The sequence below is a fragment of the Vipera ursinii genome (assembly GCF_947247035.1).
Source record: "Vipera ursinii genome assembly, chromosome: 13".
NCBI classification, from domain to species: Eukaryota; Metazoa; Chordata; class Lepidosauria; order Squamata; family Viperidae; genus Vipera; species Vipera ursinii.
Genome location: NC_139526.1, coordinates 12077061 through 12093012, shown reverse-complemented (window position 1 = coordinate 12093012; position 15952 = coordinate 12077061). Strand labels below are relative to the sequence as shown.

The window sequence follows — 15952 nt, the reverse complement described above, 5'->3', positions numbered from 1 at the left end:
GGAGGATGAGTGAGTCAACAACACACCCATCTGGAGTGGACACTAACTGCATGCACATATGTTAAGCCAGGGAGAATTTAAATCAAAATTTGTTAGGCAAGCTGCCGTGGCCTAGTTCCTAGGGTCAGACCTATAACCGAGCCACAGGGTGGTTCAGCTGAGTGTGTGAACCAGGCCGCTGCTTCGTTTTTAAGAGACCTCCCAGCATATAGGTCCGGGTGTTGTGATTCAGGGTCAGCCTGTGGGTTCGGCAGTTGGGTCGGACGACTCAGAGGAGGAGGAGGGGGGGTGTTGAAGAGCTTGCTGATGATGGCCTTGAGGCTCCGCAGAGCCCTCAGCCAGGCTCCTCCCACCTGGTCACGACGTAGACCCAGCTGTGTGAGCCTGACAGCGTGGATGAAGATGACCCACAGCTGGCCCTGTTCAAGGACGCCCGACGCAGGAGGCAGTCAATCAGGAGTAAACAGAGGAAGGCAATGGGGCACCTCGGAAGGAGGCAGAGAGAAGCCACGCCCTGAACTGTATAAAAGGGGAATGTGTGGGAGGGCTGGTTTGCTGAAGGCAACCGCTTGAATAGTTCCTGTTTCATAGCTCCTGTTTAATGGTTGGTGTCTGTTTTATGTTAATAAATTTGGCAGGCTTTATTCCAGCCTCTTGCCATTTGTTGTCCCTGCTTTTTCTGCAGGGCCGGTAGCAGGCTGGTACAGAACACCGGGGTGGTGAACATGTGGCACCCGTGTTCTCTCTGCGGGCACGCACGCCATCACCCCAGTCCTAGGCCTTCAGCTGGGTTTTATGAAACCTTTTCACTTTAGGCCTCCGCCGCCATGTGCAAAAAAAAAAAAGGTTCAATCAATCTACTTCTACTTCTCGCGAGAAAAAAAAAGATCTTGCAAAGTTGGAATTAATTGATTGAACTTTTTAGTCCCACCCAGTCTGCCGTTCCCACCGCAGCCATGCCCACCCAATGGGCCACACCCATCCAATGGGCCACGCCCACCCAATGGGCCACACCCACCCAGCACCCGATACATAAGTGGGTTTTGGGTTGTAGTTTGGGCACTCGGTCTCTAAAAGGTTCGCCATCACTGATATAGGTAGTCCTCGACTTAACAATCATTTGTTTTGTGACCGTTCAAAGTTACAACGGCATTGGAAAAAGTGACTTATGACCAGCTTTCACACTTACGGCCATTGCAGCGTCCCCACTATCGCAGGATCCAAATTCAGACGTTTGGCAACTGGCTGATATTTGTGACGGCCGCAGTGTCAAGGGGGTGGGGGGTCACCTGACCCGCTTTTGCGATCTCCTGGCGAGCAAAGTCAATGGGAAAGCCAGATTCACTTAACCACCGTGTTACAAAGTTAACAGCCGTGGTGATTCACTTAAAGAGTGTGGCAAGAACAGTTGCCAAATGGGGCAAAGCTGGCTTAACAGCTGTCTGACTTAACAATGAAACTTTTGGGCTTGATGATTGTGGCTGTAAGTCGAGGACTACCTGTACACCGCCACCAAGTTGAGTTAAACTTCAGCGTTATGACGCTCAAAGAAAACTTACATCTGCCATCGGGAGGAGGCCACTGGCGAGGTAACCGATCCAGTTCTTTTGATATAACCAGGACATGAGCAGGACACCCAGAGCCACATCGATGAGGAGAGAGACAAAGATGTTGGCTTTTCTGCATTGGGAAAACATTGTTTGCCATGTCAGGTAGAGTTAAACGTTCCTCCAAATTCAGACACCACATTCAAGCTTTTCTTGTAGGAGGAGAACCTAGTTTACACGTTACACGCACCATCGGTTTGTTGAGTAAGTGTCAAGCAGCAGGGAAATCATGAGATCCAGGCGGTTCAAATGCGTATCAAGGTTTATTTTAAGCTTGAGCTCTCTACAAGAATCTGAACTACTCACAGCCAAGGGAAATTAGCGGGGGATAAAAATAGAAGGAATTCAAAGGGAGCTGGACTTAGATCTCTCATGGGCGCTCAGGGATTCATGACTGATGATGCGTTTAACTCCTCCATCGGGCTGAGCCGGGTCATCTACAATAAGACGCCATCAGCTAGATTTTTCCAAACACGCCTGGCCACAGCTGTGGGGATACTACGATGGCTGCAACTGTAAGGAACAGAGGCAAGTCACCTTTCTCAGTGCCGCTGTAACTCTGAACGTCACTAAACGAATAGTGATAAGTCAAGGGCTACCTGTAAATGGAAAAAGTAGAATCCAGGAGCTTTTCAAAGGCATCTGAGGCTTCTGCAACCATGGAGGGGCAGGTGCTGTACAGCTATTCTCTACAGCCGTGCCAGGGTTGGCATGCCAGCCTGTTTCCTGGGCAACTCTCTCTTGCTGGATAGAAATGGAAGTTGTGTGGGCAGTGGTTGGTACGGGGGCAGCAGCAGCATGGGGGGGGGAACCCAATTTTCAGTCCAATGTGAGTCTTTCAGGTGCGGCATCATAAAATATAAACACAATGGAACAGAATGTTTTCAGAAACAATGAGAAGCATGCCCACACACACAACTGTATTTTGGGAAACAGAATGTTCTGTCCTCACTTATAAAAAACCTTCTCCCTCCCTCCCTTACACACACACACACACACACACACACACACACACACACACACAAAGGCAATACCCCAGGTAGCTCTCTGCATATAAACCTACTGTGACACCAAAATGCCCACTCCGTGTTTCTCTCTCTCTCTCTCTCTCTCTTTCTCCCTCCCTCCCTCCCTCCCTCTCTCTCTCCCCCTCCCTCTTCCCCTCCTCTTGTACTAACATAACAAGGAACCTGACATTTTCTCCCTATGGCTTTTTATCCAAACCACCGTTTCTTGTTACAGCTGGAAACAAAGGCATGCAATTTCTTCAAATAAGCCAGGAGCGAATCTTATTTTTAGACGCCAACCGACAGTTTAGCAGTTCCCGCTTGCGTCATATATGGAGGTCTTTGCACAGTGGCCTACACCCTCCCTGCGAGTGGAAAGAAAGGGAGGGGGCACCCCAAACTCAAGACTCATGCCATCAGAGTAAGGTAACGGGAAACCATGGCTTCTCGGACGACCTGAATTGGCCTATATGGTGAGGAATCCCTGCAAGTTAAAAGTGTTTCAAAAAAACACATTCCAGTTAGGTTTGGGGTGTGTGTGCTTAAACCAGGCTTGTTGCATTTTTTTTTGAGTTGATGAAACCAAATGTTTCCTTAGCTTGCTGACTAAGAGAATTCTTGGGAACTGAAGTCCACATGTCTTAAAGCTGGCCAGGTTGAGAAGAAACAGCTGCCCTCTCTCAGTTTATTTAAGCCAGGGGTCTTCCAACCTGGCCCTTTGATGACTTGTGGACTTCAACTCCCAGAATTCCTCAGCCAGTGGCTGGCTGAGGAATTCTGGGAGTTGAAGTCCACAAGTCATCAAAGGGACAGGTTGGAAGACCCCTGGGTCTAAGCACCCCAAAAAATGGAGGGGTGGGGGAGAAGACGGCCCTTTGGGTATTCCAGAGTAGTTTTTTGGATCTCCACGGTCCTAATGCTAGCAAGTGGAATAAATAGTGGCCCCTGATGCAAATATCATACAGGTAGTCCTTAAGTTACAACCGTTCATTGAGCGACCGTTCAGCGTTGCAGTGGCACTGGAAAAGGGAACTTACGACTGCTCCTTGCACTTAGGATTGGTGCAGCATCCCCGGGACCACGTAATCAAAAGTCAGGCGCTTATTTCCACGGCTGCGGCACCCCAGGGCCACGTGATGGCCACTTGTGACCTTCCCAGCCGTGCAAAGTCAATGGGGGGGGGAAAAGACGGATTGGCTTACCGAGCGTGTGATTCACTTAACAACTGCAACGATCCACTTAATAACCCGCAGCAAACAAAAAAAAGGCAATAAAACCGGGATGAGTCCCTTGACAATCGCCTTGTTTAGCAATGGAAGTTCGGAGCCCAACTGTGGTTCGTAACTGAAAGGTTACCGGTAATATCTTTGGATATTAGTCGTGCAACCTGCCAGGATGGGGAAATTCTTCATTTTGCGCTGAGGAATTTCTTACCTCATCACCTGCGCCTGATCCGAAGCTGCCTTCTCGCTGCTGATGACCTGGAGATGCTGGAAGCGATGCCTCAACTGCTCATACGTTGAAAGTTTGCTCCAGACGAAAGACAGGGGCCAAAATGTCAGTGCCCTGGAGAAAAGACAGATGGGCACCCCAATAAAACCATCTGGCTGCTAAGGAAGCATCAGCCTACCTCCCATAACTTCTGCTTCTCAGAAAGCAACAGAGTAGTAGTAATAATCATAATCATAATAAAGTTGGAAGGGACCAACTTGTCACAGATGGAAACTAATCAAAGGGAGAAGCAACCTAGAACTAAGGAGGAATTTCCTGACAATTCACCAGTGGAACAACCTGCCTCCAGAAGTGGTGAATGCTCCAACACTGGAAGTTTCTAAGAAGAGACTGGCCAGCCATTTGTCTGAAATGGGATAGGGTTTCCTGCCTGAGCAGGGGGGTGGAATAGATGACCTCCAAGGTCCCTTCCAACAACAACAACAACTAACTACTAACTACTACTTCTTCTTCTTCTTCTTCTTTTCTTCTTCTTCTTCTTCTTCTTCTTCTTCTTCTTCTTCTTCTTCTTCTTCTTCTTCTTCATCATCATCATCATCATCATCAATATTATATTATATTATATTATTATTATTATTATTATTATTATTATTATTATTATTATTATTATTATTATTATTATTATTATTATTATTATCTAGAGCTGGCTGTAACAAACTAATGCCTAAATCAAAACTTTACTCCCCGACATGCTAGCTTTCCACAGGCTGGGAATTTTGGCCCGGAAGACTGATTAAAATATGCCACTGCTCACTTGGACAATAAGCTGGCATAGTTCTGATAGTTCAATTCCATATGACATTTCAAAATTAACGACCGCACTTTTACAGGCATCAGGGTGTCATCTCCTGAAGGCTAATTGCAAAGGGGCTATTTCCTCCCAAACCTTTCTAATAAATTATGTCCACAAGTGTAATAAAGAGCAACTGCTGGAGCTAAAATCAGTGCTTGGAAGTGACAAGTGCAGCCTCTTCATTAACACATTTTCAAGGATCTAGTATTTAATATCAGGAGACAGGAACAGAGATGCTGGATAAAACGCTGCAGTCGGTAAAATCAAATTACACAAGATGTATACAAAGCAATTAGAAGATGTACTTTGCTTCCAAAGAACTCAATGGATTGCTGCAGGATATATACACTGCAATAAACACATGTATATAAGCTTGGCATGCAAAGGTATCACTGTCCCTAATTTCAAAGAACAAGGACTGCAACAGTTCCAGAGTCCAGATATTCCCACTGGGATTTTGTGCAGAAAAGAGAACAAAGATGATTAGGGGACTGGGGGTTAAGACATACGACGAACGGTTGCTGGAATTGAGTTTAACTTGGGTTGAAACTAAACATTAAGAAAACCAAGATCATGGCATCTGGCCCTCTCAATTCCTGGCAAATAGATGGGGAAGAAATGGAGGTAGTGACAGATTTTATTTTCCTGGGCTCCAAGATCACTGCAGATGGGGACTGTAGCCAAGAAATTAAAAGACGCTTGCTCCTTGGGAGGAAAGCCATGGCAAATCTAGACAGCACACTAAAAAGCAGAGACATCACCCTGTCAACAAAAGTGCGTATAGTCAAGGCTATGGTCTTCCCAGTTGCAATGTATGGCAGTGAAAGCTGGACCATAAGAAAGGCTGAGCACCAAAGAATTGAAGCCTTTGAACTATGGTGCTGGAGAAGACTCCTGCGAGTCCCTTGGACTGCAAGGCGATCAAACCGGTCAGTCCTAGAGGAGATCAACCCTGACTGCTCTTTAGAAGGCCAGATCCTGAAGCTAAAACTCAAATTCTTTGGCCACCTAATGAGAAGGAAGGACTCACTGGAGAAGAGCCTAATGCTGGGAAAAATTGAGGGCAAGAGAAGAAGGGGACAACACAGAATGAGGTGGCTGGATGGAGTCACTGAAGCAGTAGGCGTGAGCCCAGATGGAATCCAGAAGATGGTAGAGGACAGGAAGGCCTGGAGGAACATTGTCCATAGGGTCGTGATGGGTCGGACACGACTTCGCAACTAACAACAAACAACAAAGTCTAGAACTAGGGGTGACACGATGGCAGTGTTCCAACAGTTGAGGGGCTGCCACAAAGGAGAGGGGGACAACCTATTTTTCAAAGCACCTGAAGGCAGAACAAGAAGCAATGGATGGAAATTAATCAACCTAGAACTAGGGAGACATTTCCAGACAGCGAGAACAATTAACCAGTGGAACGGTTTGCCTTCAGAAGTTGTGGGTGGTCCAACACTGGAGGTTTTTAAGAAGAGACTGGACAGCTGCTTGTCTAGAGTGGCATAGGCAGGGTCTCCTATTTGAGTAGGGGGTTGCACTAGAGGACCCCAAGGTCCCTTCCAACTCTATGATTCTGTTATCTCCTTCTGTTATTATCTATCATTCAACCTCCAAAGCCAGGAGCATCGAGATGATAGACTGGTGCAGAGTGCCAACTACTGCAAGTGTCTTCAACAGTCACGCTTTCTAGTTGTCACCTGGTCAGTGCTGCGTCTATCAAAATTAAAGCCAATGGTGGCGCAGTGGTTAGAATGCGGTATTGCAGGCTAACTCTGCGTTCCAAACGCCAGGAGTTCGATCCTGACCAGCTCAAGGTTGACTCGGCTTTCTGTCCTTCCACGGTCGATAAAATGAGGACCCAGACTTTTGGGGGGGGGCAACAGGCTGACTCTGCAAACTGCTTAGAGAGGGCTGTAAAGCGCTACGAAGCGATGTGTAAGTCTAAGTGTTACTGCTATTGCTATCACTCGGAAGCATCAGTAATAACCATGCAGTTGGTGAAGAATCAGAGAGACCTGTCCAGGCCAGCCCTCTGGGGCTCTATACATTTTATAAAAGGTTGTTTGCAGGTTAAAACCCAATTCCACACAACCTCTCTTCCTCTTATCCAATAAACAATCCTTGTCAAATGCAATGGAGTGACTTTTTTTTTCTCAGCTTAGCAGCTTGTCCGAGTAATCCCAGGAGGTTGCTGGTAACCTCTCAGGAGCAAAATGAACACTCTGCTACGGAACCCAAAGTGACAGAGGAAAGCTCATTTGAGCCAGCAGCCCATCCTGGAAAAGTGAACTAAAGAGACTCGCCGGAGATGCTGTTTCCTTTCATCTCTTATTTTGGAATTCACAAGGGGAATTTATAGGAAGAGAGTTGTGTTAGGTCTACAGTGGCAAGAAATCAGAAAGAATCTGACAGACATGTTTGACTACAAGGCATCAGCTTTTGTAGTCTCGTTCTGACGGTAAATAATGGGACTGTATCTCATTCTAGGGACGCGGTGGCCCAGTGGGTTAGGACGCTGAGCTTGTCGATCAGAAGGTCAGCAGTTTGGCGGGTCGAATCCCGAGTGCCACGTAGCAGAGTGAGCGCCTGTTATTCGTCCCAGCTTCTGCCAACCTAGCAGTTCGAAAGCACGTAAAAATGCAAGTAGAAAAATAGGGACCACTACGGTGGGAAGGTAACAGCGTTTCGTGCGCCTTTGGCGTCCAGTCATGCCGGCCACATGACCACGGAGACGTCCTCGGACAAGCGCTGGCTCTTTGGCTTTGAAACGGAGATGAGCACCGGCCCCTAGAGTCGGAAACGATTAGCATGCATATGCGGGGGAACCTTTACCTTTACCTTTTACCTTATCTCAGTCTAATAAAAATTTAAAGCACCGAGTAGCACGCCTGCCTTCTATTTCACTAGCGGCTAGAACTGTAGGAAGACGTTCTTTCTTTTTAATTGCCGAAGGTCTTGAAACTGTTAGATCTATTCAAGATTTTTTTTTTAATAGAAGGGCATCCTGATTGGTTGATTAAAGAAATAGTCAATCTTTCAGTTGATAAATACAGTGAAGTAAGTGGGAGGGTTTTTCAAACTCAGCCAGGCCAAACTTAATCACCATACAATGACAATGTTGGATTCAGTTCCAGTCCATCGTCAGCTGCAGAAGCTTCCTGAATAATTTTGGACCAGGCACTCTGTTAGCCTGGCCTACCTTGCAGGATTGGGGGTTGTTTTTTTTGGCGGGGAGGGGGAAACAGGAGAGAACGGTATGCATGCCACTTGAGCTCCCAAATGAAAGGTGGGATATAAATGTTCTGAATTGGTTGCCATTTTCTTCTAAGCCAGTTTGGGATAGCGGTGAAGGTGCTGCCCTAAAAGCTAGGAGACTGAGAATTCTAGTCCTGCCTTAGGCATGCAAGATGGCTGGGTGACTTTGGGCCTGTCCCTCACCCCTCACAGCACGTACGTGTATGCGTTTGTGTGTGTGTGTGTGTGCACGCGCGTGTGCACAATAAAATAATACTGTAATGATAATAAAAATAATAACAAAAATAAAAATAATGTGAGAAATGGTGCCTACGGAGGAGGAGCTGGTACGATGGGACTACAGCGAAGGGGCTGTTTCCCAGGAAGGAAGGAATACATTCCAGAAAACGGGAGTGGGACAAGAGGCAGAAACTGGATCAGAGACAAAGGAAGAGAGTCAGGATAGCCACTCCCTAGAATATCCCAGGGTAAATATCTGTTAGATTTAGTCCAGCAAGATTCTGTCAACTGGGTGTAAGCAAATAAAGAACTGAATTCTGGCTGAATTGCTCTTTGTCATTCTTGGGCTTAGCCTGAGAAATAACAACAGCTTCCTGACTGGTTCGACATACGACGTTTAAACATTCTTAAATATAGTAACACGCCTGCAAATTCTAGTGTGATGTCGCCTGTGGCTCCTTGTTGGCTTAGGGGGCCTGACTCTTGATACACCCTTTGTACATACATACACCCTTCAAATATGTATATATACGCACACTGAAGTCTATTTCTATTACTTCCTGACAGTGAGGACAATCAGCCAGTGGAACAGCTTGCTACCAGAAATCGTGGGCGCTCCATCACTGGAGATTTTAAAGAGGAGACTGGACATTCACCTGTCTGAGATGGTATAGGTTCTCCTGCTTGAGCAGGGGGCTGGACTAGAAGACCTCCAAGGTCCCATTCTATTCTATTCTGTTCTATTCTATTCTATTCTATTCTATTCTATTCTATTCTATTCTTCTATTCTATTCTATTCTATTCTATTCCATTCCATTCCATTCCATTCCATTCTATTATTCTATTCTATTCTATTCTATTCTATTCTATTCTATTCTATTCTATTCTATTCTTCTAATTTTATGCTACTTGAAGATATGGTAATAACGAAAGAGCAGAAAGTTTACAGGTAAAAATATAAGGCAAAGAGGCCACAGCGAACGTTATCCTTCCAATATGGCATTGCCTAGCTACCAAGCACAACCTCCCCAGATAGAATCCCTAGGAAATTGGCGGAAGGAATAAAAAGCAAGTTAATTTTGAGGAATGGCTGCTTACGCGCAATGTGTGACCTCAAGTTCATGTGGCTTGCATTTCTCTCTTCAGCTTGATGGGATTTCATTTCCTGTTATTATTCTATTTCTGGGTTGAATACAAGTGTTCCAAATGCAAAGGCAGGATATAAATTAAGCCAGGCTGAAATGGCTCCATATTCCATTGAACGTGACACGTGCTGCTTATATAAAATATACCTGCTGCATATTATAGCTCCAGTGACTCCTTTTGCTGACCAGTTTGTCAAAATCAGGCGAGAACCATTTTAGCTTTTAATCTCCCTGTCCCAGTCACTGCTACTGGGAAGGAACAGTTAAGGAATGTAATGGATCAGATAATATTTTCAGTTTTATTTTGTATGCCTCCAGCCTATGAATCAGCAAAAAGTAAACAATTTTATGCCCAAACCACTAAAAAAAACCCACACACTAGCATATGCTGGAACCATTTGTTTCTTCGAATGGCTAATTCCAATTTCCATAGACGTCTACTATTTTTATGAAAGAATATATCAATCCTATATTCATGGGTGAAAGACTGCAGAGGCAAAAAAAACACCCCTTTATACGGTTGGAATCATTTATTTTTGCTTAAGACTGTCAGGAAAAAAAATGACGATCCTTTCTCTTTAATAAAGCACTTGAGCATTGTCGACTTTCTGCAAAACTGTGTGGGATTTTTGTCATTCAGGGATTGTTAAGTGAACACTACCTGTATGTTCTTAAGAACTCGTCATTTCAAATTTTTTTTGCTGTTGAATGCATTTGAACAAAATTAACCACAAACCCGTCCCCCCCCCCTGCCCAATGGAGATCATTAGGTATCTAAAATGCACGGATCCAGAGGGTTTACCAGTCTGCGGGATTTCAGAAATATAACAAAATCTCTATACAAGAAACCATTAAAAAAAGAGAGAGAAAGAAACGGGCTCAAAAGTGAATGAACAAGAATTCCGATAAACACAGGAAAGATTGTGTACCAAATACACAAAGCAGTTCCCAGTTAGCACACCAGTGTAACGTCCTGTTGCAGATTTTGTCTACCCCAAAATAGCTTTATGGTGTGGTTGCCTGTATCCCTGTGCAAGTAGGTTTATCCGATGTGCTCCTTTTAAGCAACTTCTGACCCACAAGGTGAATGTAAGATGAAGGCACGTGATGCTGTAATGTTTGATGACACTTACAAGAAAACGTTAAAGGACTAAGAGTTGAAAACATCACACTGGAGAAGCCAGACTGATTTCTCCTATTTTGCCCCTTTCACAAGTTGTGCTCTCTTTCCTTCAACCTGCACCCAAAGCACGAGCGGCAAAGTGATAGCCTTTTAGCACACATCCTGATATAGGCCTATTGGCCACAAAAAACGTGCCTGTGCATGCTCAGCAGGGAAGATCACAAGCAAGCTTACTCTTTTAAAAAACAGAGACATGAAGTAAACCCTTACTGACCAAGAGATGGTGCTAAAGAACAAACCAAGAACCCTCGTCGCTCTTCCTTAAATGTACAATGACGGCAACCGCCTCCCTCGCACGCATTATCGCTCTTTGTAGCCTGAACGATCAAACTTACATTTTTCCCACTTCGGTTCAATCGTGTCCGATTCTCAGGGATTGCCTGGGCAAGTCCCTGCAGTTTCCTTGGCAAGGTTTTTCAGAAGTGGCTTGCGCCATTCCCCTCTTCCTAGGGCTGAGAGAAAGTGACTGGCCCAAGATAACCTAGCTCAGAGTCCCCCCCCCCGCAACCTTCCTGGTGAGGAAGGGGGGGGGAAAGAGGAGATGGCTCTGTGTGAGCAGCCGGCAAGTGCACGCACACGCCGCTCCAATTGTGCCAGCCGCGTGCAAACACACCCGCTGCTCACTTTAATGGACCACACGCATGCACACGCTGCCCGATGCTTGTGCAAGTGAAATTGCATCTTGCATGCACGCACGCGCGCTCGCCGGTCGTTTCCGCAGCCCAGTTGCAAACCCCTCCCGGTCCACAGTCCACAGGTCGGGGACCCCTGACCTAGCTGGTTTCATGCCAAAGATGGGGCTAGAACTGATGCCTTAACCACGTCAAGCTGACTGTCAAAACACACAACACTTTGAATATAAACTGATGTCCATTTGCAGTGCTCGTTCTTCTAATTTTATTGGCAAAGCTCCATTACCTCCCACAGAAAAATGGGTAGGATGCAGCTTTGATTAAAGAATCAAGGTATCTTGTGCAGACAGCACAGAGCTGCCTTACTGTAGGTTACAGAATTTGACACAGCCCCCCCCCCCCCGCAACCCCTAAGCCAATGTGGGGCCAGGCCTCATCTTCAACAGGCTGGCTGGAGAATTCTGGGAGTTGAAGTCCACACCTTTTAAAGTTGACTGGGGAATTCTGGGAGTACTGGCTAGGGCAGGGGTAGGCAACCTTGGCTCTTTTGTGACTCGTGGACTTCAACTCCCAGAATTCCTGAGCCAGCCATGGCTCAGTATGGAAACTTCTCCATTTCTCCTCAGCATGGCCGGCTCAGGAATTCTGGGAGTTGAAGTCCACCCCTTTTAAAGTTGTTGAGGTTTTGTCTCTCCCAGCATGCTTTCCCTGACTTCATCTCAGGAAAAAGTCACTAGTCCCCGTCGTCCTTTAGAATAGGATCCAAGATTCCCTGCGTCTCAGATTTGAACAGCATTCAGCCGGCTTCTTTAGCAGCTTGACAATCTGACTTTCAATGAATGCTTCGCAAATAACCATGGATTAGCTCAACAGCAAATGCTTTAAACCAGGCTGATGTGAGTCATCTGTATGCACAAGACTGTAGTTTTCTAACGGCCTTTGGCTCCCCGCAGGCATTTCAAATGCATGTGAAAGCTAGTAGGCTTCTACTTCCCACAGATAGTATGAATACCTTAGCTGTAATCTTTTACGACAGCATTACTCCGTTGGAAACCTGTCCATGGTTTCTGTTTTCATAGCCCGAGGCGGCCCTGACGAAGGTTTGCTCGTGAATGGCTGAGAAGCTACTCTCCGAATGGAATTAATCCAGTTGCCCTTTGCCAGCTTGGAAACAAAACTTCAATCCCCTTTCCCTCTCGGCAGTACAATGAGATCCCCTACTCAGCTCTAAAGTATAAGCTTTTAATTTCACACCCACTCAGGATTACAGGTGGGAAGTTTGCATTTTGGGAATCTTCCAGGATTTCCCATTCGAAACACTGGGGAGGACTTAGCCTGGATGGAGAGTTGACAACACGGGGCTTTGCGACTGCTAAACTCCCGCTTCTGAGTCCACAGAACTTGACTTTCTCAACTTCTGAGAGCCAGTGTGTCTAGTGGTGAAGGCACTAGGCTACAAACTAGGAGACAGTGAGTTCTAGTCCTGCCTTAGGCATGAAAGCTGACTAGGTGACTTTGGGTCAACCACCAGGAGATAGTAAGTTCTAGACCTGCTTTAGGCATGAAAGCTGGCTAGGTGACTTTGGGTCAACCACCAGGAGATAGTAAGTTCTAGTCCTGCTTTAGGCATGAAAGCTGGCTAGGTGACTCTGGGTCAACCACCAGGAGACAGTGAGTTCTAGTCCTGCCTTAGGCATGAAAGATAGCTAGGTGACTTTGGGTCAATCACCAGGAGACTGGGAGTTCTAGTCTCGCCTTAGGTCTGAAAGCCAGCTGGGTGGCTCTGGGCCAATCACCAGGAGACTGTGAGTTCTAGTCCTGCCTTAGGAATGAAAGATAGCTAGGTGACTTTGGGTCAATCACCAGGAGACTGGGAGTTCTAGTCCCGCCTTAGCCATGAAAGCCAGCTGGGTGACTTTGGGCCAATCACCAGGAGACTGGGAGTTCTAGTCCCGCCTTAGGCCTGAAAGATAGCTAGGTTACTTTGGGTTAACAAACCAGAAGACAGTGAGTTCTAGTCCTGCTTTAGGCATGAAAGATAGCTAGGTGACTCTGGGTAAACCACCAGGAGACAGTGAGTTCTAGTCCTGCCTTAGGCATGAAAGCTGGCTAGGTGACTCTGGATCAACCACCAGGAGACAGTGAGTTCTAGTCCTGCCTTAGGCATGAAAGATAGCTAGGTGACTTTGGGTCAACAAACCAGAAGACAGTGAGTTCTAGTCCTACCTTAAGCATGAAAGATAGCTAGGTGACTCTGGGTCAAGACAGTGAGTTCTAGTCCTGCCTTAGGCATGAAAGATAGCTAGGTGACTTTGGGTCAATCACCAGGAGACTGGGAGTTCTAGTCCTGCCTTAGGCATGAAAGATAGCTAGATTACTTTGGGTCAACAAATCAGGAGACGGTGAGTTCTGCCTTAGGCATGAAAGCCAGCTAGGCGACTTTGGGCTAGTCACTCTCTTTCAGCCCAAGTCAACCCACAGGGTTGTTGTCGTGGGGAAAATAGGGGAAAGGCTTTTGTGTGTTCACCACCTTGAGGTATTAGTGAAAATAATAAAAGTGAGATGTAAACGAACAAGCAACCCCTGTTGTTGCAAAAGTCCATTTCGCACCTGGGATTTCGGTGCTGCAGGAAAGGAATGATCAAGCTTGATTTGAAGAGCGCTGTTTTAAGTCATCCGTTAATAGGAAAGAATGGAGAATTAGGGTGGTGACAAGATCCAGCCCTTGTTCTTCCTTCGAGACACTTGCTACGGGAACCACTGATGTTTCAACAGCAAGGGAAGAGGCACCGTGTCGCCTTCTACCACACGTGAGCTCGCTGTCACTAGGAGACGGTTCCCAGCCTCTGAATTCTGTCATCTCCCCATCATTTCTTCCCGTTCGACCCACCTACCTGCTTTTGCAGACGCCAGACACGAGAGAGAGGAGGAGGCTGACCAGCACACAGGCAGGGGCAGAGACCTGTTTCAGCAGCTCTACGATAATGCTGGCCTCCACCCCTTCGGACTGCCAGTGGGTCAGCCTGATGGGGCCCTCGTCATACTGGTCCTGCACGAACAGCACTTTGCTTTTCGCGACACTGTCGAACACGGCAGCCAGCCTGGAAGCGTCGGCTGCCTTGGGATCGGAAGGAACGCCGTGCTTGTTAGGAGGAGGATGAAGCTGCGACAGCATCACTTTACGCTGGTCGTAATAGATCACGATGGTTTCTTCGACGTCTCTGCTGCTGCTGGATTCCTTCCAGTTGGCCAGACAGTTCCAAAACCTGCTGCCTTTGGGCCTGCTGAGCTGGATCCAGGGGCCCTGGGAAAAGATGGCGCCCAGGTCTTCCAGGAACCTTTGCAAGCTCTCTTTTTCTTGGCTGTTAGTCCAAGAGCCCAACACCGACAGTCGGACTTGGGTGGCGTGTTGCATTTTGGAGAGATACTGCTTCACCTGAGCAGGAATCAACGGGAAATGGACCACAGCCAGGACAACGATGGAGTTCTGTTCTGGAATCCATCGTCCAATCAGAAGGCCACTTTCGGCCGAAGCGCAGCAAAGAGGGAAAAAGACTTTAAACACCATGATGTGGAAATCGGAGATTTATAAGTCCTAGAGAAAAGAAACAGAAACAGAAAAACAAAATCAATGAGCTGCTTCTGAATTCACGCACTGGAGCGAATTAAGAGATGAAGCCTTAAACTGAAGGAAATAACTTTTGTTGCTGTTTCGCAGGAGAACAGCTGGATTGTTCAAAAACCAGGAGGATAAACGAAAGATCAAAAGAAAAGTACCCTGAAATCTTACTAAGGACAGCTGAAAGATTTGGTATGTTTAGCTGGACGTAACAGTAACAGCTCCCCAAATATAAATGGCCAACACACAAAAGTTGGGGCAGAAATTTCCCCTTTCTCTGTGGCTCAGAATTCTGTCTGAAAAATTAAGACAGAATATTTCACCTAAACAGGAGAAGCTTCCTAAGGAAAAGAGCTACCGTATTTATCGGCGTATAACACGCACTTTTTCTTCCTGAAAATAGGGGGCAAATGATGTGTGCGTGTTATACGCCAATAAATACGGTAATTAAATGTGGGACAGATTGCTGCGTGCCCTGGTGAACTTTTCTTTACTGAGTATTCGAAGCATAGGTTAAATATGAGAGCCAGATTGAGGTAGACAATTACAATACTGGATTACAGTGCTGGATACAGTCCAGGAGGTTATGAGTTCGAGTCCTTCCTGAGACAAACCCCACGGTGATTTTGAGTCAGTCAGTCTGTCTCAATCCAACCCACCTTACAAGGTTGTTTGTGGGCAAAAGAGGAGGCAGGAACATTACGTATGCTTTCTCGAGTTGTACAAAAATAAAAGATGGAATATAAATAGAATAAATAGGTTAGACAGTCGTCTCTCAGTTAATCACCCATTACAAAGGGGAGCTAAAGGCTCTCCCAACTATTTCCCCCCCCCCCTCCAACTATGAAATGCGGATAAAATGGCATTTCTTTATACAGCTGCCATGGGAACAATTAAGTTAATTAATCAGATGATTAAACTAACAAGCACAAGGACTGCCACAGCGGATTAGATTAATGAATTGGCTCAAAAGCCAGTTGCAA

The 15952-nt window shown here is 46.3% G+C and overlaps 1 protein-coding gene across 1 annotated transcript in view; it reads right to left on the bottom strand.

Moving 5' to 3' along the window:
• Positions 1-15740, bottom strand: part of PIGQ (phosphatidylinositol glycan anchor biosynthesis class Q) — a 31507-nt gene extending 15767 nt beyond the window's left edge. Inside the window, exons 1-4 of the mRNA XM_083372799.1 lie at positions 15629-15740; positions 14245-14945; positions 4049-4180; positions 1560-1680 (exon numbers count right to left, since the gene is read on the bottom strand). Of these exons, the coding sequence (XP_083228925.1) occupies positions 1560-1680; positions 4049-4180; positions 14245-14918 (927 nt within the window). The 5' untranslated portion in view covers positions 14919-14945; positions 15629-15740. The remainder of the gene's footprint in view (positions 1-1559; positions 1681-4048; positions 4181-14244; positions 14946-15628) is intronic.
• Between the last annotated feature and the right edge of the window lie 212 nt (positions 15741-15952).